The sequence below is a fragment of the Solanum verrucosum genome, unplaced genomic scaffold (genome assembly GCF_900185275.1).
Source record: "Solanum verrucosum unplaced genomic scaffold, falcon-dt-bn FXZP01000060.1, whole genome shotgun sequence".
NCBI lineage: Eukaryota > Viridiplantae > Streptophyta > Magnoliopsida > Solanales > Solanaceae > Solanum > Solanum verrucosum.
The window spans coordinates 10,990,016-11,014,011 of NW_026020129.1; the positions used below are offsets into that span (position 1 = coordinate 10,990,016).

The 23,996-nt window shown below is 30.4% G+C and overlaps 2 protein-coding genes across 2 annotated transcripts; one reads left to right on the forward strand and one right to left on the reverse strand.

Moving 5' to 3' along the window:
- The first annotated feature begins 17,530 nt into the window (after positions 1–17,530).
- On the forward strand, positions 17,531–21,267 carry LOC125826565 (uncharacterized). The gene is made up of 3 exons (XM_049505915.1): positions 17,531–17,695; positions 19,695–19,855; positions 20,929–21,267. Exons 1-3 carry the CDS (start codon positions 17,617–17,619, stop codon positions 20,944–20,946), a joined length of 258 nt encoding a protein of 85 aa, XP_049361872.1. The 5' UTR covers positions 17,531–17,616; the 3' UTR covers positions 20,947–21,267.
- Positions 21,268–21,794: 527 nt separating this feature from the next.
- Positions 21,795–22,788, reverse strand: LOC125826564 (NAD(P)H-quinone oxidoreductase subunit S, chloroplastic). The gene has a single exon (XM_049505914.1). The coding sequence runs from the start codon at positions 22,628–22,630 to the stop codon at positions 21,887–21,889; it is 744 nt and encodes a 247-aa protein (XP_049361871.1). The 5' UTR covers positions 22,631–22,788; the 3' UTR covers positions 21,795–21,886.
- Between the last annotated feature and the right edge of the window lie 1,208 nt (positions 22,789–23,996).

Genomic DNA, 23,996 nt, shown 5'->3' on the forward strand with positions numbered 1-23,996 from the left:
TTCGCGTTGCATAAGGCCACTCTCTTTTTTTTTTTCTTTTGGATTCCAGAAAAAACTTAGGAAAATTACACATTTCTAAGCTTTTCTCTCCACCTAATCCAAAAAATAATAATTTCTTTTACCATTTTCCTAAGTTCCAAATTAAGGGAAAGTTTTTTAAGCAATAGGTAGGAATTATTTGAATCTCTTTATTATCACCATATCGTATTGAATATTAATAATAATCTTATTAATACTATTTTATTTTATTTTTATTAAACAATTCACTTGATGCCATTATATTGTATTATTTTAAATCTCTATTTCATTTTCACTTGTTTATTAATTCTTGATCCCATTATAGTGTATTATTAGATTTGATTTCACTAATTTTAGGAAAATAAAAAGATGCAAGTAAACAAGGAAAGGAAAAAAACGGAAAGCCAAACATAAAACACGTAAAATATGAGTACGAAGATGATTTTTTTTTTGTTTTCCCATTTAGTATTCAATATCTACATTGAACTCTGACTATCCCCAATTCGCGCTACGTAAAATTCATTCTCCTTTTTTTTTTTTTGGATTCCAAAAAAGACCAAGGAAAACTACATATTTCTAAACTTTTTTCTCCACCTAATCCAAAAATAATAATAATTTCTTTTACCATTTTCCTAAGTTCCAAATTAAGGGAAAGTTTTTTTAAGCAATAGGTGGGAATTATTTAAATCTCTTTATTAAATATTAATAATAATGTTATTAATATTTATTTTATTTTTTAAATTAAACATTTTACTTGATGATAGAACAACAATTTTGGGGAAATTGTTACAATGAGGCCCAAAAAGGAAAAGATTGAAGGCCCATTTACAATGAAGCCCAAAATTCTTTAACCCATATACAAAGCCCAAGTTTTATATATATATATATGAAATAAATCAGAAGAAAACAAATAGAGTAATTAAAACTACGTAAGACGTTACGACTAATGAGGCTGGCCATTAATATCCATTATATTTCGTTCTTGAAAAGGTAAATATTAACATAATATGTGAAATTTGTAACACACAAAATAATACAAACAACCTATTACATAACTATGACATGCTATGTAACACAAATAGTGTAATTTTTTTACGCTATCAATATATTATAGTTGAATCGAGAAATTGAACCCTACAAGGCTCTAACATTCTTCAGGTATAGTCTCGAGTGAACAAACATAACATTCATGAATATTGTGACTAGGAGAAGAAATAACCCTAACACAATTAGAAGGAATTTGAACTAGCTCTTGGGCAACATCCTTAAATTCGAGTACCCCTCCTTCTCTACACTTCAACAGAAGTCTTACAGCGTCTTCTTTTCTCATCAAGATTTTCACTTTAACCCCGTTACTATTTGCATGATCATTATCATCACCATCGCCACCACTAACTTTATATTTCTCCAAAGAAGTACCACTACTTTTGTTCAACTCCAAAAGGGTACTTGTTTCTTCTTCTTGTTGGGATTTAGGTTCTAAATCAAATTTCACTTGTTTTTTGATTTTGGGCTTTTTCTTATCCAACTCATCTCTACAAACATAAGTAAAATTAGTAGTACTATCAACCTTATTATAATTTTTGGAGTTGATTTTCCAACCAAAAAATATTTCCTTTAGTAAAGAACTAGCAAATCCCATAGTTATCACCATTTGGATATTTCTAGATAGAAAAAAAAAGTAGGAATATGAAGTTTTTTATTAGAGAAAGTAGGATAATTAGAAGAGATAAATTGAACAAGTGTTTAAATAGAAAAGTGATGAATAATTAATATGTGGAAGGAGTCAAAATGAGTAAAATTAGGTGCAAATTATAGTGACATGATCAGTCAAAGTTAAAATGAAATAACTTTCTCATTGACCCAGCGACATGTTACATGCAGTTTATTCCACATTCTATATACAAAAAAAAAATACCGTGATTTTACAAGTTGAGTGCGAAAAGTGTAAGCTTTATGATTTTATTTCAATCTTTATGAGGATATATAGAGTGTTTTTGATAGACTCTCGACTCAACAATAATAAAATAAATTTGGGTATAATATTAGTTAGAGGCCTAGTTCTAGCTAGAGGTGAAAGGGGTCATCCATATCTCTTTTGTCAGAAAATTACATTTATATACAAGATTAAAATTATTGTTTAATGTATTTATAGTAAATAATGAATCTTTTTGGCTTCTGAGACTAGTTAAAAAAAATTTATGTTTAAAATTTCTTAGTGAAAACTATGACGTTATCATTAATATCGGCACCACAATTTTATATCGCCAAGACACCAACCAAACACTATAAGTTAATTATGTCGAAATTACTAGTAGTATTTTTTATGCCACTAATCAAATATTATATTACTTTTGTGGAGTTCGATCTACGTTGGGACACAGTGGCGGAGCCACCTAGAGTTAGGGTCCATGTGGCGAAAAATTATATTATTTATATATGATAAAATAATTTTTTTGGTATAGATAGTAGATGTTGAACTCTCTTCGACTACTTCTTGTGTCTATTTTATCAAATTTTGAACCCCCTTATTAAAAATCCTGGCTCCGCAACTGGTTGGAATTATATATTTTAGTTGATACAATCTAACCAAATTACCCCTTAATTAGTGTTAGTTAATTGCTCAAGTTAATGTAATGTTTTGCTTTTATTAGCCGAAACATATGGTTTTAAATTTTTAGGTAACTGATGAGTAGAAAGTTGAAAACTTTGCAATCTTTTGGTTTAGGAAATAATCTTTAATCAAAACACGTCAAGTACGTAATTGGACCTTTTATTCTTGACCCGAGCGCACGAAGTAAATCTGTTTTTATGCAATAGCTTGTAAATCACATACGATATGTAAATTGCATTATGCAAGCTCAGCCCAGGGGGTTGAATTGAGAAGATATTGATAAGTGAAATCGATCTCTAGCCTAATTCCCTTATGGAATATCACTTGTTGCACCAATTCAGTCACTCTTACGAATACGTAGTTAGACTTTACTTATGAATATTGTTTATGACAAGTAAAAATTAATGGAGGAAGTATTTTATTAAGAGCTTTCAACATTTAATAAAGTTTGAATTTTCTTTTCAAACTTATCACTCGAATTTTAGTCATTAACTAGTCCAAGAACCTTAAAACAAGTCTACTAGTTGGATTTTGACACTTTTGAATTGACATATGATATCTCAATAGCACTGTTAATCAAAGAAATTTCTTCTTTTTGCCTGTTATGAGAATTTTCTTTCTATTTCTTTTTGAATTTAAATATACAGAAAGTTCATAGAAAAGTCTTCGACCTTATTTAGAATTGAGATGTAATTATAGTTATATCTTGTGGGGGAGGTAGGGATCATTGGAGCGATTCATCTAAATCTAATACAATCTTTTATGCAGGGAAATTCAATATTTGTTTATGAGTACATGAGTTGGTTCTTTTGTGTTACTTGATTTTTAACTAATGATTTATATATACTAAATGATTTTTCATAAGATTAACATAAAATTTAGATCAAAATTACTCGATTTTATCAAATTCATACCCTAAACTATAAACTGTATATCGATTCGTCTCTAGTAAAATGAGTCTCGTGCTAAACACGTTAAATATTGAATTTGTTAAATTTAAATTTTGAATCCGTCAATAAAAATCGCCTCGACCGTGAGGTGTTGGGATGGAGACACCACAAGGCTAGTAGCCATTGGACTGGGGAACGTTACTTCTGCGACATGTCAAATAAAATTTGTCCTAATAAGAGAAAAAATGAACGTAGAATTAATGTAACCAAGCGTGTTATATTTTGTTTCCACGTCTTCTTCTTTTTTTGTTCGTTTGAGAACAATATTAGTTCTTACTTCTTCTGTTTCATTTTATACGATATATATTATTCATATAAATTAATTATAATCAAGTTAACTAATTATAATTATCCACAAATTTTGACAGATTGTCATGATATTCTTAGTATTTTTATGACGATAAATTATCTTATTAAAGGTCAAATTATAAGCTGAAAATTAAATTATTTTTAAATATAAAAAGATATCCTTATTTTCGAATTAACTTATAATAGAATATTATACATTACATGAATTAAAATAAAGTATTTTATTTTTTTAGAAAAGAAAATTTTCGATTGAGTATTAGACCAATAATGCATTGTTTAATATACCAAGTTACCTTTATTAAAATAATTTTTTGTCTTTATAAGTTATCTTCTTCTTATATTCCATTAGTCAAAGTTAGATTCTTGACACCATTTCTAGGCCAAAAAACTATCAACTTTTACAAATGTCTTGCATTAATTAAAATTTTATTTTTCTCTTTATTTTAACCAAGAGACAAAAAGAATTCAAAAGCTAAATTAAACTTGTCACGTAGAAGTTTTATTATTTATTTATTTTCTATATTTATCTTCTCACCCCACTTCTACTACATTTAATTTCTTCAGAACTTCGCATCTTTTATTCGTTGTAATTTTAATAAATTTTTGTTTCATATAAAAAATATAGAGTTTAGATGAATTTAATGTTGCAATGTTACATCTGTCTCTTCACCTGACTATCCTAGTAAGAGGTAAAAGAGATGGTGTTTTTAGTATGTCCAAGAATAATTATTTGATTTAATTAACTTACATTATCGTGATAATTTTTATAAGTTATCAACAAAATTTAACATGATATAACAAGTTATTTATCCTTTATTCTAAAATTATCAATCAATGTTATTACATAAAGTTAGGTACAAAATAAACTCAAGTATACCTCCTAGAGGCTTGAGTAAAAAATAAATCATATACAAAATTCTCTAACCCATATACAAAGCCCAAGTTTTATATATACAACTATGAAATAAATCATAAGAAAACAAATAAAGTAATTAAAACTACGTAAGACGTTACGACTAATGAGGCTGGCCATTAATATCCATTATACTTCGTTCTTGAAAAGGTAAATATTAACATAATATGTGAAATTTGTAACACATAAAATAATACAAACAACCTATTATATAACTAGGACATGCTATGTAACATAAATAGTGTAATTTTTTTACGCTATAAATATATTATAATTGAATCGAGAAATTGAACCCTACAAGGCTCTAACGTTCTTCATGTATAGTCTTGAGTGAACAATCATGAGATTCATGAATATTGCAACTAGGAGAAGAAATAACCCTAACACAATTAGAAGGAATTTGAACTAGCTCTTGGGCAACATCCTTAAATTCGAGTACCCCTCCTTCTCTACACTTCAACAGAAGTCTTATAGCGTCTTCTTTTCTCATCAAGATTTTCACTTTAACCCCGTCACTATTTGCATGATCATTATCATCACCGCCACCGCTAACTTTATATTTCTCCAAAGAAGTACCACTATTTTTGTTCAACTCCAAAAGGGTACTTGTTTCTTCTTCTTGTTGGCATTTAGGTTCTAAATCAAATTTCACTTGTTTTTTGATTTTGGGCTTTTTCTTATCCAACTCATCTCTACTAACATAAGTAAAATTAGTAGTATTATCAACCTTACTATAATTTTTGGAGTTGATTTTCCTACCAAAAAATATTTCCTTTAGTAAAGAACTAGGAAATCCCATAGTTATCACCATTTGGATATTTCTAGATAGAAAAAAAAAGTAGGAATATGAAGGTTTTTATTAGAGAAAGTAGGATAATTAGAAGAGATAAATTGAACAAGTGTTTAAATAGAAAAGTGATGAATAATTAATATGTGGAAGGAGTCAAAATGAGTAAAATTAGGGGCAAACTATAGTGACATGATCAGTCACAACTCAAGAATATAATTTTGTTTCTTAATTAAAGAAAAAATTGAAGTATTTGAAACTTCTATTTAATTATTGTTTAAGTAATCAATTAAGGAGAAGAATGAACAAGAAAAATAAGTAAAAGACTTTTTCAAAGTTAAAATGAAATAACTTTCTCATTGACCCAGCGACACGTAGTTTATTCCACATTCTATATATTAAAATAACAACACTTTTTTAATGTAATTTTATGATTAGAGTCATGAGAGGGTAAGATGTATGACCTTATTCCTATCTTTGTGAGGATACAGAGGATGTTTCTGATAGGCTCTCGAGTCTCGACTCAACAATAATAAAATAAATTTAGGTATAGTTTTAGCTAGGGGCTGAGTTCTAGCTAGCTATTGATATTAGCATCACAATATTTTATATCGCTACCAACTCAATCACTCTTACGAATACGTAGTTAAACTTTACTTATATATAGTTTATGACAAGTAAAAATTAATGGAGAAAGTATTTTATTATCAATCAATGTTATTACATAAAGTTAGGTACAAAATAAACTCAAGCATATATACCTCCTAGAGGCTTGAGTAAAAAAATATTCATGAATAATCATAGGGAAAAAAAAACCTCAAGGGCTCTTAATAACAAAGCGGGTTGAAAATTATGAACAGTAAAACTGACTCACTATACATTCTTCTCGCCCCGCTCCACTGCCACCCCTAACTATTGACTAAGAGAAGAAATTAAAGAACTTTAACACTACTAGAAGGAACTTGTACAAGTTGTTGAGCAACATCCATAAACTCAAGAGCCCCTCCATTTCTATACTTTATCAGAAGTCTCGCAGCGTCTTCTTTTTTCATTAAAATTTTCACTTTTATAACCCCATCATAATTTGCAATATTAACACCTTCTTGTACTTTTGTTTCCTCCTCTTGAGTAATTGTATTTTTCTCGAAAGTATTATTCTTTTCGTTTTCCTCTTCTTCTTTTGATGGATGATATTTTGGTTCTAAATCAAATTTCACTTGTTTCTTGATTTTAGGCTTCTTTTTATCTAACTCATCTCTACATACATAAGTAGTAGTAGTGATATTACTACTTTCAACAATTTTGGTTTTTCTTGATTTACTTTTTTCACCAAAGTGAATTCCCTTAAGAAAAGACCTCCCAAATCCCATATTTAATTATTTTTTAAAAAATATTGAACTATATGGAGATTTAGGAGGAGTAATAAGGGGTTATGGCTATATTGTTGTAGAGAGGATGAAAAAAAAGAGATGATGAATTAAGTGTTTAAATAGATGAGTTAAGTTTTGAAAGAGTCAATTGGATTGTAAGTTGGGGCAGCCACATAAGTCATGATTGTGACAGTGAAAAAATAAAATATTCTTGTTGTTTACTTAAATAATTGAAATATTTAATCATAACAATAACATATTCAGTATTAATAGATGGTTTTCGCTATAAATTATTTATTTTTACTTTTGTTCAAAATAAAGAAAAATCCACATAGTAAACAGGTGTCCACAAAATAAAATGAAAACTACAAGCATATAATGCACACGTATATTATGTATATTAATCAATAAATATAAATATTTTTGATCGAGCAATCAAATATATAATTATCATTTTAATTAATGTATATAATAAGAAGAAATGATGAAGATTCCTAATAACTAAGTAGATGACTCCTTAAATGAATTCTTCTATTGTGGTCCTCATAGAGATTTTGTAGCATTAATTTCTTCCTACTTTACAAGCATATTACTTTTTCCTCAAACATTAATATTCTCTGGATTTAATTTTTATATGCAGAATAATTTACACATTTTTAATGGTAAAGTTTACGTTATATTGATATGTTGTTGTTGACTAGAGTTATAAATTGGTGTTCGTGAAAATAGGTACGTAAAAAATATTATTAACTAAGACAAAATTTTCAAATAAAAAATTATAATATTTATTCATTATTTACATCAATTCACTAAATAACATATTGTCTTGATTTATATATACTTGTATAAATCATGTTAATCATAAAAAAATATAATTTTAATTACTGACGTAATTATGATGAATTAATAATATTGAAGTATCGATTGATATAAATATCGGATGCAAATAATTTTGTTCAGAGGCATGAGGAAGACTAAAGAGGTCCTCAATAGTCTATTCTAACACTATTTTAATTTACTATTGTAGTAAGTAACATTAGACTAAGTCTTGGGAAATTGAAAGTGACATGCTTCTTAATATTAATGAATTGGATTAAAAAGACAGTTCGATGTATAAAATATCTCATATTTAAGAGTCACACTTCAAAAAAATGTAATATAATCAGTCTATTCTAATGCAAATAGTAATAAATATTTTTAAAATCGAATTTGTAACGTATAAATGATATGAAGAACAATACTGTATTGTTTCTTCGACTCCCCTTCCATTAATATTGAATAAAATGTAAGTCTAAATTTCTAGTAAAACGCGTTTTTATTTGTATGGTTTTGTTAATGTTATTATTATTAATCAACTGGTCAAGTTAAAGTGCTAATACTCATATTTTCTATGTTGAATATACCTACCAATAATCTTGTCATTATATGTCTTTTAGACAAGTTTATATATTATTTTTTATTTATGTTAGTTCTAGACCAAGATTCTTTTAAAGCAACCACTTTTCCCATGTGAACTTGAACGTGGAATTGTAGTACGTACGTACTATTAGATTTTATTATAAGAGAGTTTCTAATTTTAGACTATGATATAAGTTATATATGTAATTTTTTAATAATGTCAAGTTCTAGATCAAGATTATATTAAATTAACCTCTTTTTCCAATGTAACCTTGAATTGAACGTGGAATTGCAGTACGTAGTAGTAGTATTAGGTTTTATTATAAGAGTTTTTTCATAAAATTTACATTTAGACTATGATATAATTATATATATATGTCAAGTTCTAGTCTTCTAGACCAAGATTGTCTTAAATTAACCTCCTTTTCCCATGTAATATATACTACTATTAGTGCTAATTATTATAAGAGAGTCTTTTTATTACATCTAATGTTGACTGTGATATAAGTTATACATGTATAACTAGGATTACATACCATGTATTTCAAAGCCTTTGAACATAGTCTTTTTATTTGTTGTCATTTTTAAATTACACTATGTTTGAATCATTGTTACCCATTGTAATGTATTGTATTGTTATCATACATATAATGTTTGTTTTTATTGTTACTTAAAATGTATTGTTAAATTTCGTTGTTACGTAATAATGAAAACCCTCATTTTATGGAACAACCGATTTGGTGTGTTCCCATTATTACTTAATTTATTTTTCTAATTATATCCTTACGTAATAATTCATAATACTATTTTATCCTTTACCCTATATTATTTAATCCCATTCAAACCTCCCGCCCTACAATAATTAAGGTCATTTTAATAAATTTATAAATTACAAACAATAAAAATATTACTAAACATCAGCAAACAATACAGTCTATCCAAACATTATATCTATCATACAATACAATACAGTACATTACGATACAATACATTACGAAATAATGAATAACAATGATCCAAACAGAGTGTAATCACATCCATGATAGTAATTTGTAACTACTTTTAACTTATTTATGTGTTTGGACTTTGGTGAATGTCTATGCCGGTGCTTATAAATTAAAAAAAAAAAAAATCAGTTAAAAGCTATAAGTTAATCATTCTCAACTTATTGCTTTTTATAATTATAAGCACTCTTGATTTAAACATCAATCTCCTATCCGTTTTCGATGTTTGTTCTTCTCCTTGTACAAATACCTTTCAATTTATAAATTTTGGAAAATAATTTCAATGACATATTGGTCATTCAAAAAAATATGCTTATCAACATTCTTTCACCAAACATATCATCACTTTATTATTTATTTCAACACTTCAATCGAAACATATAACTATTTTTTAATTATAAAATTTATTTTAGCGCCAAAAAATTACTTGTCAACTATTTTCAATCACTTAATGCAAAGATGAGAAGAAGGTTTTAGGTAAATACTTGAATCATGCAACACTTGAGTATTATTATTAGACTATAACAACTCTAAGTTTTTCAAAGTAATTAAACATGAAACTCAAAAATCTAACAAAATATATTATAGTATATAAACCAAAAATAATATTATTACACCCTCAAAGGCACTAACATTATTCAGGAATAGCCTTGAGGGAACCATAATTACAACTATTATGAATAGGAGAAGAAATAACCCTAACATTACTAGAAGAAACAAGTTCATGAGCCACATCCATAAATTCAAGTACTCCTCCTTCACTACACTTCAACAAAAGTCTTGCAGCATCTTCTTTTCTCATCAGTATTTTCACTTTAACTCCGCGATTATTGATCACATTATCATGATCAGCAACACCTTCCGTTATACATTTCTTTGGTTCTTCATCATTACTAATTTCTTCTTCTTGTACTTGATGTTGGTATTTAGGTTCCAAATCAAATTTCACTTGTTTCTTGATTTTTGGCTTCTTCTTATCTAACTCATCTCTACAAACATAAGTAGTAGTGTTAGTATTACTACTTTCAACTTTATTGGTTTTTTTGGAGTTGCTTTTTTTTCCCTTTAGGAAAAAATTAGCAAATCCCATAATTATTTTTCACTAATATTTTTAATATATTGTATAAGGAGAAAGGTAGAGGAAATTAAAGTTGAAGGAGGATGAAGAAAAAGATCTAATGAATTAAGTGTTTAAATAGATGAATTAAGGTTTGAAGGAGTCAATTATATTGGATTATAATTTGGGGCAATATATGCATAGTCTCACTGTCACAATCAAGAAATAATTTAATTTGTTTAATGATAAAAAAAAGACATGAGAGAGACTTTAATTTAATTTGTTTATTTTTCAATTGAAATTCTTTTGATCAGAAAAGATTGTGTCTTTCGTAGTATTTTGAAGAAATAATTCATCGAAATAATGAGTCATCATTAATATCAACACATCTAATTAAGATCACCAAATGCTCGAAATCGTTCTTCTATTCCATCTTTTTCCCTCTTGGAGCACATATATCATATACGCTCCCAAAATAAAGAATCTTGAATATATAGTAGGAGAAAAGCACCTATGACGATTCAAAAAAATGTGGTAAGGAACCTGATAAAATTGGTTTTATATATATAACTAAGTAGTTAATTAGACGTGATTTTTTTTTAATTTATAAAGTAAACTACTAGAAATTAATCAATTTTCATTGGACGTGTCTATAAGAAATAATCCATTGAAAAATTGGAATCTCCAATAAAAAAAAATCTATCAGAAATGCTATTAAATTATGATGGATTTTTTAATAGGGCGGTCTATTGAAAATTTACTGATTTCTAGTAATAATATTAAAAGTTGGATCTTTGCTGAAATAGATAGTTGTAATTAGTTTATTAAGCAAGATTGTGTTTCCATTGCCTCATAATTAAATTAGACTACTTCTAGACAGATTGAAAAGTAACATGCTTCTTAATCATTGATTCGAATACATAATTCTAATACGTGTTTTTGCATTGTTTTATTAATGTTACTATTAATCATTATTATTATTATATCAATCGGTCAAGTAATCCACTAATACTCATATTTTACATTGAATAATAGTATCTTCAAAATCTTGTTTATGTACGGGATTAGGTACGAGTTGGCTCAGACAAATTCATTAACTTTCGCTTAAATTCTGTATATTTATTAAAAACACTATTATTTATGTATATATGTTGAATTATGAATTCAGAAACTAAACAAGATATTAGTTCGGGGGGAAATTTAGAATCTAAAATATTGAAATATTAGTTCTTTATATTAATTAAAATATTGAGCAGTCACTATTTTAAATTAAGTCTAGCTTTATTAACAATAACATATATCTAGTGTAGTCCCATAAATTGGGATGCGTGGAGGATAGAATGTATGCAGATCGTACTTCTACCTCAAAGTAGAGAAGTTATTTTCGATAGAATCTCGACTCAAGAAAAAAAAATCGTAACAGAAATAGCTCAAAGCAATTTTTTATTAAAAAAAATCAAAATACATAAAATAACAAAAACAAAAGGGTCTTTTCCTACAGTTAATTATTGTACTTCAATCACATCATTGTTAGTCTCCAAAACTTATCAAGAGTCTTTTTCTATCGAACAAAAACAAAAGGGTCTTTCTTTTCTCTATGACCAAGTAAACGAATGAATAACTTCAATTTTGTCACACTTATTTGATTATTCATGGAATAAATTGGAAATACGATAAAGAACGATAAGCACTTCTTTCTCTTTTTAGGCATTCGAAAAAAAACTTGTGAATAATTGAACTTTTGACTCGTTCGTCACAACTTAAAAAGTCTATTTTTGCACAAGTTTCTTGATTGTGAAAATTGAAATTCTATAATAATGACTATTTTATAAATATCCCTCTGATATGGCTATTTGTGAAATATATCCTCACATTTCCACCTTCTTCGGCCCAACCCAAATCCTTATTGGGCTTTGCTTTAATTTAGGACTATGTGTAGGGGCCTATTTCTCTAATTCTCTCCATGTGTGGGCCTTTTAAGAATAAGCCTTTTTAACCTGGTTCAGGTAAGTATGTTGGCCCGTGAGACTTGAACGAGGTGGGCCAGATCGGGTTGTCTGGTGAGTCTAATGGAAAATAAGAAAGGAGAAATTACATAATTAGATATATTTCACTATATATATATATTATTAATTAAAAAAATATGTATATTATTATTATTATTACTAGCACTTTCAAAATATTACTTGTCTTATCGTTAATTAAGGTTTTCATACCATAATCGAGGAAGATACACGTAGATACATGTATTTTTGCTACTAGATACACTAAATTATGGAGAGAGGCCAGTGAATTAGGGAGGGAGGCGAGCCAAATAGGGAGTGAGATTTGTTATGTATCCCAAATACATGTGAATATGTGGTATTATTCGCACGTATCTAGGTGATGAGCGAGGGTTGTTATGTATCCCATATACATGTGAATATGTGGTATTATTCGCACGTATCTAGGTGATGAGCGAGGGTTGTTATGTATCCCAAATACATGTGAATTCACATAGATACAATATATCTAAAATAAATTACACCTAATTTTGACTATATATATATATATATATATATATATATATATATAGAGAGAGAGAGAGAGAGAGACGTATCTGGATGCATCAAAATCTGGTAACATACGTAATATTGCAAAATAGAGTGTATTTAAGCAAGCTCTTAAACTAGTGAAATTTATGTAAGTTTCAATAAAAAAAACAGATTATAGGTAGACTTAACCATTATCTCGTGTAGGTAGAACCACGATTTCTTAAAGACCCTATGCTCAAGTGATTTAATTTAGTGCAATTACAATTTTAAAATAGAGTAATAATTCAAAAATTACAATTTTGAAAATTCAACTTTTCAAGTTTCTAACTTTTTATAATATAACTAGATAATGTTGCCCGTGCTATGCACGGGCCCAATAATATAAATGATATATTTTGGGGCTAATAACCGAGTTTTTGAAGCGATTGTTTGCGTGGATAAAGGAATAAGCTTTTTTATCACAAACCTGTACTTTCTTTGACGCTATTTATGGCATAATAAGACTACCCACATATAACATTTTTGAAATATTTTATGTTGTCAATTATCATGATTTATAGTATTTTTACGATAGATTCACTTCAAGAATCAGTGGATTTTTTTGTATTTTTTTTCAAAACATATTTTATGTTGTCAATTATCATGATTTATAGTATTTTTACGCAATTTTTAAATATACAAAAATTAAATTAAATTAAAATGGACCCAATATATGTTATTTTTGTTGTCTCAATTTATGTGACACAAATGAAATTTGGAGAATCATCCAAATTTTCATTTTTTTTTTAAATGTTTGAAGTTATTAATTATTGTGATTTATAATATTTTTATGTAACTTTGAAATAATGTACATTACTGGTCACTTTGTTTTAATTTATGTGATATGGATAAAATTACAAAATTAACCCTTTTAAAATGTCTTTAAGATATTTTAAGTTGTTAATTATTATTATTTATAATACTTTTTTGGTAATATTAAAATGATATGTGTTATTTTTTCTGTCCCAATATATGTGAGCTTGATAGAATTCTGAGAGTCAACATATGTTATTATATAGCTTTTAAATATTTTAAATTGATAATTATTGTAATTTTTAATGCTTTTAAGTCAATTGTAAATGATATATGTTGCTTTGTTGGTTGATACTTTTCCATTTGTGAGATATATATATATATATACATATCGTGCTATGCACGGGCCCAATAATATAAATTGTATGTTTTGGGGCTAATAATCGAGTTTTTGAAGCGATTGTTTGCGTGGATAAAAAAGTAAGTTTTTTTATCACAAACTTTTACTTTCTTTGATGCTATTTAAGGTATAATAAGACTACCACATACAACATTTTTGAAATATTTTATGTTGTCAATTATCATGATTTATAGTATTTTTACTATAGATTCACTTCAAGAATCAGTGGAATTTTTTGTATTTTTTTTCAAAACATATTTTATGTTGTCAATTATCATGATTTATAGTATTTTTACACAATTTTTAAATATAAAAAAATTAAAAAAATAAAATTAAAATGGACCCAATATATGTTATTTTTGTTGTCTCAATTTATGTGATACAAATGAAATTTGGAGAATCATCCAAATTTTCATTTTTTTTAAAAAAAATGTTTGAAGTTATTTGTAACACCCCGACTTTTCAAAACGTCTAAATTAACTCGTATATTCGTGGAAAGACAAGGAGGGTGAGTAATAAATTAAGAATGATGTGGTATGTCCTATTTTAAGTGTTCAGGTGTTGCATCTCAAGTTAGGTAAGTGGCAAAATAAAAGTTGGCAGAAGTTATCGTAATTTCCTTCTTAAAGATTTCTCTGAAATTTGGGTCAAATGTCTTGGAGGTTTTCTCCCAATCTATAAAGAGTTATGGGGCCCACAAACTATTGAATCGAAGGTCTACGAGTCTAGTTTCCAACGCATCAAACCGTTCATTCATACGACTTCAGAATAGAGAGATATTCGCATTTTCATGGGACTGCGCAAGCAGGCGCGTGAGGTGGGGCCCTAGGTCGGTGGAAAGTGTATATATCTTCTTCTTCGCGTTTTTTCTTCATTTTTAAGCTAATTATACAGAGAAAACATAGAAACCCATTTTTAAGATCAAGTAAAATATCGATTTTCTCGACGTAAGTTCTTGACGAAAGTTGTTCTACGCGTTGGGCTCATCATCGTGGTATAATTTGTTTTATCGATTGCGTAGCATATCACATTTTAATGTTGGGACAGCAGGGGTTTGAATATATTTAAAGGTTTTGAGGTGAATTACGAAGCTAAGATCGAGGTAAGACCCTTCTTTCATCGACTCTAGCTTTTATAAGCACCAAATAGCAATTTGCGACGGAAACACATATCTTTTATTGTATTGTCATGGTATCTTTTATTTTATGTGTTGATTACGGTCCTACCTTGTTGTAGTATCGAGGGAGTTACGAGTTAAAGTCTTTAGGCGACGTGAATTTAGCGAAAAAGGTATGTTAAGGCTATTCTCTTCCTATGGCATGTTCCTTAAAGCTTAGGAGCAATGTAATTGAGATGTTATCGTTGTTATACTTGTGGCCATCATTGTTGATTATTGGTTGCTCTAGTGCGTATAATCCTCTCTTATCGGGATTCTTATTCAGTAGTAACATTCGTATGTTGGACACGACTTAGAGGCTAATTGTATAAGTTGCCTATAACTAAATTGCTCACTTTTAGCTGTTGGATTGTTATTGTTGCCTTTGGGCTATTGTTGTTAACTGCAGGAATGTGATCTATGCCTAGCATGGTTATATTCTGCCTACAGGGCTGTATGGATGCCTAAAAGGGCTATGAGTTGCCTACGGGGCTATATTGATGCCTAGAAGGGCTATGAGTTGCCTACGGGGCTATATTGATGCCTAGAAGGGTTATGAGTTGCCTACGGGGCTATATTGATGCCTAGAAGGGTTATGAGTTGCCTACAAGGATATATATTGAAGCCTAAGAAGGTTATGTACTCCCTACATAGCCATGTTGTTGCCTAAGAGGGCTATGAGATGTCTATAAGCTATGTTGATGCCTAAGAGGGCTATGTGACTGCCTGCGGGGCTAGGAGACTACCGACAGGGGTATACAGGCTGATTGGCACCTTCCGGGCTTATGGGGGCCTGAGTAGGTGGTCTTGTGTGCTGTTTGTACCTACCGAGCTTATGGGGGCTTGGTTAGGTTGTTGTTTTATTATTTTTGATAAATTTAGATTTAGAAGCAGGTCAGTATAATTATCTTATCCTTAATTTATTTATCAGATTATTCCAGTATATCAGGATACCTCATCATAGTCTATTGCCTTTCATACTCTGTACATTATTTTGTATTGACGCCCCATTGCCTTGGGGCGCTGCATTCATGCATGCAGGTCCTGACAGACGACCGAGTAGACCTCGTTATCAGCAGGATTGACTTTTATCCGGTTGGTCAGCCCCTTTCCTCCGGAGCTGCCAGAGTTGGGAGGTTTGTTAACTTTTGTTGTATATATTCTCATGGGTAGGCTGGGGCCCTGTCCTACCAATCTTTACTACTCTTAGAGGCTTGCAGACTAGTGTGTGGGGTTTATAGCTACGTTATGGCCATGCTGGCCTATGTTGTTGGTTTGCTGAAGCTTGTGAGCTGTTTGATGTATTGTACTGATATTTACCTATTTTTAGTTTTGGTATAGATATCATGGTGGCCTCGACGGCCCAATCAGGACTTATGTGCTAGTTGGATATTTCTTTATATGAACTCTTGGGAGTAGTTGGTTCTTTTGTAGATCTGTTGACAGGGGCCTTGCCGGCCGAGGGCTTAGTTTTAAGCCGAGATATACTTGTTTGTTTTCTTAATTGCATGTGACTGCCATGCGCTAATAGCAAATGGTTCAGCAGGGTCGGCTCGGGCCTGAGTTTTGGCTTTAGGAGTCAGTTGCGCCCTTTGAGTTTGGGGCGTGACATTATTAATTATTGTGATTTATAATATTTTTATGTAACTTTGAAATAATGTACATTACTGGTCACTTTGTCCTAATTTATGTGATATGGATAAAATTACAAAATTAACCCTTTTAAAATGTCTTTAAGATATTTTAAGTTGTTATTTATTATTATTTATAATACTTTTTTGGTAATATTAAAATGATATGTGTTATTTTTTCTATCATAATATATGTGAGCCTGATAGAATTCTGAGAGTCAACCTATTTTATTATATAGTTTTTAAATATTTTAAAGTTTTTTTAAGTCATTTGTAAATGATATATGTTGCTTTCTTGATTGAGACTTTTCCATTTGTGATATATATACATATATATATATATATACATATATATATATATATATATATATATATATATATATATATATATATATATATATATTCTATATTATTTTAAAAGAAAGTTTATGCCCAAGTTATACTATATAATAAATATAATATATAATATTCAAGAAAGTCCCAATTTTAAATATTATATATTATACTTGAAACTAAACTCTCTTTTATAATATAGTAGAATATATTCAATGGGTACATATCCTTATTTTGTTTTACTTAAGTTGATATTGATAATATATTTCCCTATTTTGTTCTTTGAAGTTTTTGTTCTTCACAAAGACCCAATTTTTAGACCTTTTTTTCCAGTTTTTGGAGACGAAACAATGGCTGGAGCAGCAGCACATATCATGAAGAGAATCCCACGCATCAAATTTCCTCAACGACACTCAAAAATTTCTTCTGGTATTCCCTGTTTGTTTTTTCTCCTTCTGGGTGTTCCTAATTTTCTTTTTATCTATGTATTTATTGACTTGTTTGATCTTCTTGAAATATGCTTTTTTTTCGCGTATTTTTTTGTTTATAGTTGTGAGATATAGTGTTAGAAAGCACTAATTTGTTGTAAAGATGAAGTCTTGGAAAGAAATAGGTCCAAATTGAGCTAAATGGATATAAAGAATCCATATTGTAGCTGATACCAGCTAGATTGATTCTGATTTACTGTTATAGAACTACTGGTTTATTGTTAAGGAGAAAGAATGGGGTGAAGCATGTCTAAATGGAGCAGGGTTTATATAGAGGATTCAGATAGCCGACTTCAACTAGTTTGGGTTGCCAGTGGCGGAGTCAGAAATTTGGGCAAGGGATTTGAAGAATATATGAGGACACACTTGAGATTTTAACTTATGATTTCAAGTAATTTTTGAACACCCTTTACCCCTAAGTTCTCTTATGTGAAGGGGATTCAATTGAATACGCAACGGATGATAAGTACTCGGAAATAAACATATCATAGATAAGATTTTCATGCCTCGACTCTCCCTCGGTTCGTTTGGAAATCATGGAAGGTTTTTACAATAGCAACATGTCTAGTGTGATCTCACAAGTGGGGTTTGGGGAGGGTGGGGTGTATGCAAACCTTACCCCTACCTTGTGTGAGATAGAGAGGTTGTTCACGATAGACTCTTGTCTCAAGGAAAGCATTTTCGAAAATAGATTTGAAAATCATGGTAGTCTTTTCATAAAGATTATTGGGAACGGATATACCATTTTCTTCTCTTCCACTTTGGCCAATATGAGTTGACCTGGTACTAGCAGCTTTATCGGTGTATTTCTCATCTTAGTAAGAGATTCCCAAAGAATAAGCTTAGTAGCCACATTAGCAGCGCTTTCCCTTCCCATAGGTGGCTCTGCCCTATTTGAGGAACAGTACTAATAGATTTATGTTATTTTTTTAATCTTACTGAAGTGTTCTGTGCCCATCAATTTGTCTTTATGTGAAGAAGCTATTGACAAGGTGGTTCGATATGGGGAGAGGGGCATGGTCCACATCTTCCTTTTTCGGCTTTTACTATATTTGTTCGTCATGGTAAATGTCTGCATTTAGGAAAAAGCTTGAGATTGTCTGATTGAAAATAGTAGAAGTTTTGAGTAATTGTGTTTGCTTGCTTAATTCATTTAGAAATTGAACTATTCTGAGAAGATATCTTAAGTTCTTTTCAATTAGTTGATAGGTACTAGTAAAGATTGTTAACTCCCAGTCTCAAACTCTCTCAACCTTCTTAGAATGTAGGATGTTCTGACCAAGGAAGAAAAGGAAGAAAGGTGTTTATAATGAGGGTAAAATCCCCGTTTTTACAATTTGCAATAAATGGTTAAAATCATTTTATCAATATGAGTATCCTATATCGATAAAATATTTATTTTGAAATCACTTCTATATTAACATTTCAAAGATTGCTCCTCTTAAGCAACAAACATGACTTGCTCAAGTGAAAAAAATTCAATCCAAAATGCATGTTCCATCCCATTCACCTCAATCAGGCACTGGTTTCCTTTTGCATCAAGATCAAAGTGCATACGCAAAAGTTTCTAGTTTAGAAGTCTATGGTGCAACTAGATGCATAAACAATAGCTTCTAATCTCTAACCTTCTTGATGCAGCAAGTTAATATCTTACTATTCCAATTCCTTGGATTTATCCCTATCGTATTCCTATTCTTCTGAGTGTGTGATGCCTAGGGTCGTTATTATGTTCTAGGACATCTTCTTTTGAAATTCAGTCAGTAAACAGAAAAGGTGGGAGGCTGGAGTTGGAGCAGGTGCTGATAGAGGATCTTGCTTGTTTAACATGGAGTCCTGTCTGGCATGCAATTCTATGATTTACTACTTGCGCTTAGCTTATAGCGTGATTGATTGTTTGCAGATTTTCCATATTCTTTATTCAGAAGTTTCTTGCTCTGCAGGTTCCACGCAGCAGAACTCACAACATATGAAAACTTCCGCAACTGATAATGTTCCTCAAACATTCTTCTCAAGATCCCCATCTAGCATGTCTGTTGCAGGGAAGGCTTCTGACCAACCTAAAAGAACACCGGTGTCTCAGGAGGAAATTGAGTCCATTTTGGTATGTATAAACTGCTCCCTTACGTACACTATTTCCTTACTAGTCCATTCCAAAAAGTATGACACCTTTCTGAATTTGGGAATAATTTAACTTCAAATTTTTTGTTTTACCCTCAGTACATACTTGTATTTCTATGAAGTCTCATGCATTTTTTACATCACAAGCTTCAAAGTCTTTCTTTCTTTCTTATACTATGTCACATAATTGAAATGGAGGGAGTATTAACTAGTCAGCACTTCACATGGTAGGAACAAAAAAAAAGAAGAAAAAAGCTTATCATTTACTTGGGAAAGTCTTAGTGAATATAGGAACCTTTAATAAGATAATCTAGTTATAAATCATTAAGGTTGTTGTTTTCTTCTGTTTTGTGCCAAGTGAACTCGAACTTTATTATAAGGAATACCCTATATATTTCTTTATATAGTGTGGGCTATATCATATATTTCTTTATATTGTTGAGTGCTTTGCTTTCCCATTCATGGAGTATTAGTATTAGTCTTGTATTTTCGCATTCTTAGATTTCTATTTCTATTGGATAATTCTTTAGCTCTGATTATTGTATTTTCTTGTTGTTATTGTCGGCTTTTTCATCTGTTTTGAGCCATGGGTCTATCGGAAACAACCTCTCTAAGGTAGGGGTAAGGTTTGTGTACACGCTACCCTCCCTAGACCCCACTTGTGGGATTACATAGATAGGAGCTACTGAAATTAAAGGGTTTCATCTAAAGGTTCTTTGTATGGGCAACAGTCAACACAATCTTTCTCTCTTAGTCTAATTGAGATACTGTCTAAACAAAAGCAAATTCGTAATTGGAAGAGCAGTGAAAGAATGTACAGGGCCTCAATCAATATGTCCATGCCTTACTGTGTTAATTATATAATTTTCATTTCCATCCTTTCACATTGTGCAATCTGCATGTAAGATGTAAACACAAACATATAGATACTGACCTGGGAACACAAAGATTCACGATGCCATATTTGATAAAGTTCAAGCCAAACAATTTTTTCTAGAGATAGTTCTATGCAAATCTGCCAATAACCGCCCTTAAAATATTTTTCCACTTTTACAGTTGGGTGGCTGCAACTAATTTTGACGCGAAGATGTGCAGACAGAGGACATAGTTTTCGACATCTGGCTTACATTTGGGTGATTTCTTTTGCATGTATGGTGTAACTGACACAGTTTTCTGGAATTATAAGTGTATTTTGCAAATGACGTCTTTAATTAATGATCATTAGACAGTGGAGGTTAATGTGTGGATTGGCTTACTACCCCATTCCATTGTTAAGCATTATTGAATTTGAACCCTTTGATACTGAATGTAAACATTTGCAGACTATGCATGAAAAAAGTTTGGTCCATCTGTTTGAGAATCTATCAAGATCTTGCAGTTTGCACCAATTGTATACTCTCTCTCAGGCTAGCTAGCATTATTGAACTTATCTACATCGATATCGACCTGCTGTCAAATTGGATGGAGTCTAAAATCCACCATATCATATGGTCCATATGTGGCGTCAGAGTTTCCTTATGCTTGTGAAAACTAAGAATTGTTTTATTACACACTGTTAAATACTGTATGTCATTACTTCTGCTAGACTTTCTTTTCGTTGTTGAATCTCTTTTGATCAAGTGTGATATTTGAGATCCTCATTGCTAATGGAATCTAATGATCTGTGAATTGATCAGAAGAACATTACAATTGGCTAGGATCCATTACTTGAACGAAGCTAGATCTTGTGCAATCATATTGAATACTTGACTAAACAATCTGTACGTTGTTTGAAACTCTCTGGACAATGAACCCACCCCTCTACCAATCTGAATTATCTGATTCTTATTTTTTTTGTTGTTTTTGTTAAGAGTTCTTTCGAGAGTTGAACTTCTCAGTCGGAACAGATTCTTCCCGCACAAAAGCATTCTGCATATCTTATTATGCCATTGCCATTACAAAACTTACAGCTTGTATGTACAACAACCCAAAAGACAAAAGAACAAACAATCTACTCAATAAAAAGTGAAGCAATTCAAGCTTCAGAGCTGTTTTCTACCATCTTCTCAAGTATCACAGACTTCAGATTCACCATTGGTGGTCCTTTTTCTCTACGTTCGAGTTCTTCGAGCCTGAAAGATATCAACCTATCCCAATTCCCACCTTCAAAAAGCACAGCAGCTTTCCCATCAGTAATCCTCTGCACAATCCCACAATACATATAATATGGATTATTAGAATTCTTGACAATAGCAATCATCCCAGGTAACAAAAGTGGTAATTCAGGTGGTTTTGGTTTCTTCACAAGACTTTGATTAAAACCAGAAACCATACTTGATTCTGTTTTCTTGGGTGGTGGTGGATTTTTCTCTATGAATTTCTTTAGACCCTTTTCACCTCCCGGAAATCCGCCAGTAAACCCCATCATTTCTTTCTCAAATCCGTCCTCCGGTATCTCCCCAGTCTCCTTGTTTTCTTGATTATTATCGTCACTAGCTGCTGCTGCTGATCCTGCTGCCTTTTGTTCTTCGGAAATCGACTTTTTTAGCTCTTTCTCTATACCCTCTTCTCCATTACAGAGACCTCTACCTCCAAGAATCTCATAAAGATTGAATTTTGCTATTGGTGTAACTGAGTTTGAAGATGATTTCATAGTTGATTTGGTATGAACACTACTACTGAGGTTGAGATTGACAGATTGACCAAGAAAGTTTGATTTTTTAAGAGGTGGGGTTTGAATTTGAAGGCTTGAGAGTTGAAAGGAAGAAGCAGAAGCCATGGTTTTGATTTTTTCAAGAACTTGGATTTGGGAAAGATGATGGTGGAGGATGAGAAGAGAAGAAGTAGTGTTTTGTAGAAATGGGAAACTGTAACTTGTCCTTTTAAATTCTGACCACCAATCTGTTTTTGTTTTGATATCTTCAATTGACAAATGAAACACATGAATGGTGTTACAGTTTGAGATAGTACATTATCTTTTTAACTTTTGTCTATCTTCCTTGGAAAAAGATTTACTTGCACTTATGTTTACACCATACTTGTAAAAGAATCAGGACCACACGTGAGGGATCGCGTTAAAGGTACATCACAATTTTTATATTTATTTGTAGAATTACATTGAATATGTTGTGTTTTCTTTATTAGTTTAAGCTTTTAGAAGAGATGATTATATGCTTTAACATGATGATCAGAGTAGATAAAGGTATTAGGTTCGTGCTATGTTGCTACCTGTTATCAAAAGGAATTTCTAAAAGTCAGGACCACACATGTGAGAGGGGTCTTGTAGAAGATATAGTTAATTAAATAAAAGTGTGCATTTTTAAAAATGTTTAATATATATGATTAAACACAATTAGAGATAAAAAAAAAAAGTATTGACAAAAGTTGTATATCATGTGTTAATTAATCTAAGTGTAAACATTGAATCTGCATAAATTTGGGCATAAATTGTTCCTATCAATAGCCAAAATCCGGACGAAATGAATTTTTTTCTCTATACGATTCATTAAATATTTGACAGTAAATTCAATTATTAAAATATAATATTATAGATACTCGTAGATTTCACATCTTACATTTACTTATATAAATAAATAGTGTCGTACATTGAACACTTGTAGGATGTACTCGTTGAGAATCATGACTTATAACAATAACATACGCAAGCGGCGTCTGAAAATGGTGGGTACATGCCTTATTTATATCTTTGTGAGGTAGACAAATTATTTTTGATAACTCCTCAATTTTTTTTACGTGGTTTGAAAGAAATAAAGAATCGTGACTCGTAGATGGAATTATAATTACAAATTAGTTAACGACATTTTTTATGAAGTTTGTCTTTGTAGTTAGTTTTACTAATTTCTTATGAGGTTAAATTCACCTAAATTCAATTGTTAATGACTCTTAAAGCAACATTTGCTCCATCTCTATGCTAATTTTTACTATTATGTGTATCTAATATATGCTTTGAAGTTTCACATATGAAGAGAGAAGGTCAATTATATTAGACGCTCCAATGTCTCTAAAAGTATTAATGTCTCGCTTCTTGACTAATTTTCAAAGCTTGAAACAAGTTGCTTGTAGAACGAGAGCAATTATTTTCTACTTAATACGTAAAAGGAGAGGAAAACAAAGTTTAGCGAGCT

Bases quoted from the DNA above. Each gene is read 5' to 3' on its own strand.
- LOC125826564 (XM_049505914.1), bottom strand. From the start codon at position 22,630: ATGGCTTCTGCTTCTTCCTTTCAACTCTCAAGCCTTCAAATTCAAACC.
- LOC125826565 (XM_049505915.1), top strand. From the start codon at position 17,617: ATGGCTGGAGCAGCAGCACATATCATGAAGAGAATCCCACGCATCAAA. The intron at 17,696-19,694 runs GTATTCCCTGTT...CTTGCTCTGCAG, and splicing joins ACACTCAAAAATTTCTTCTG to GTTCCACGCAGCAGAACTCA.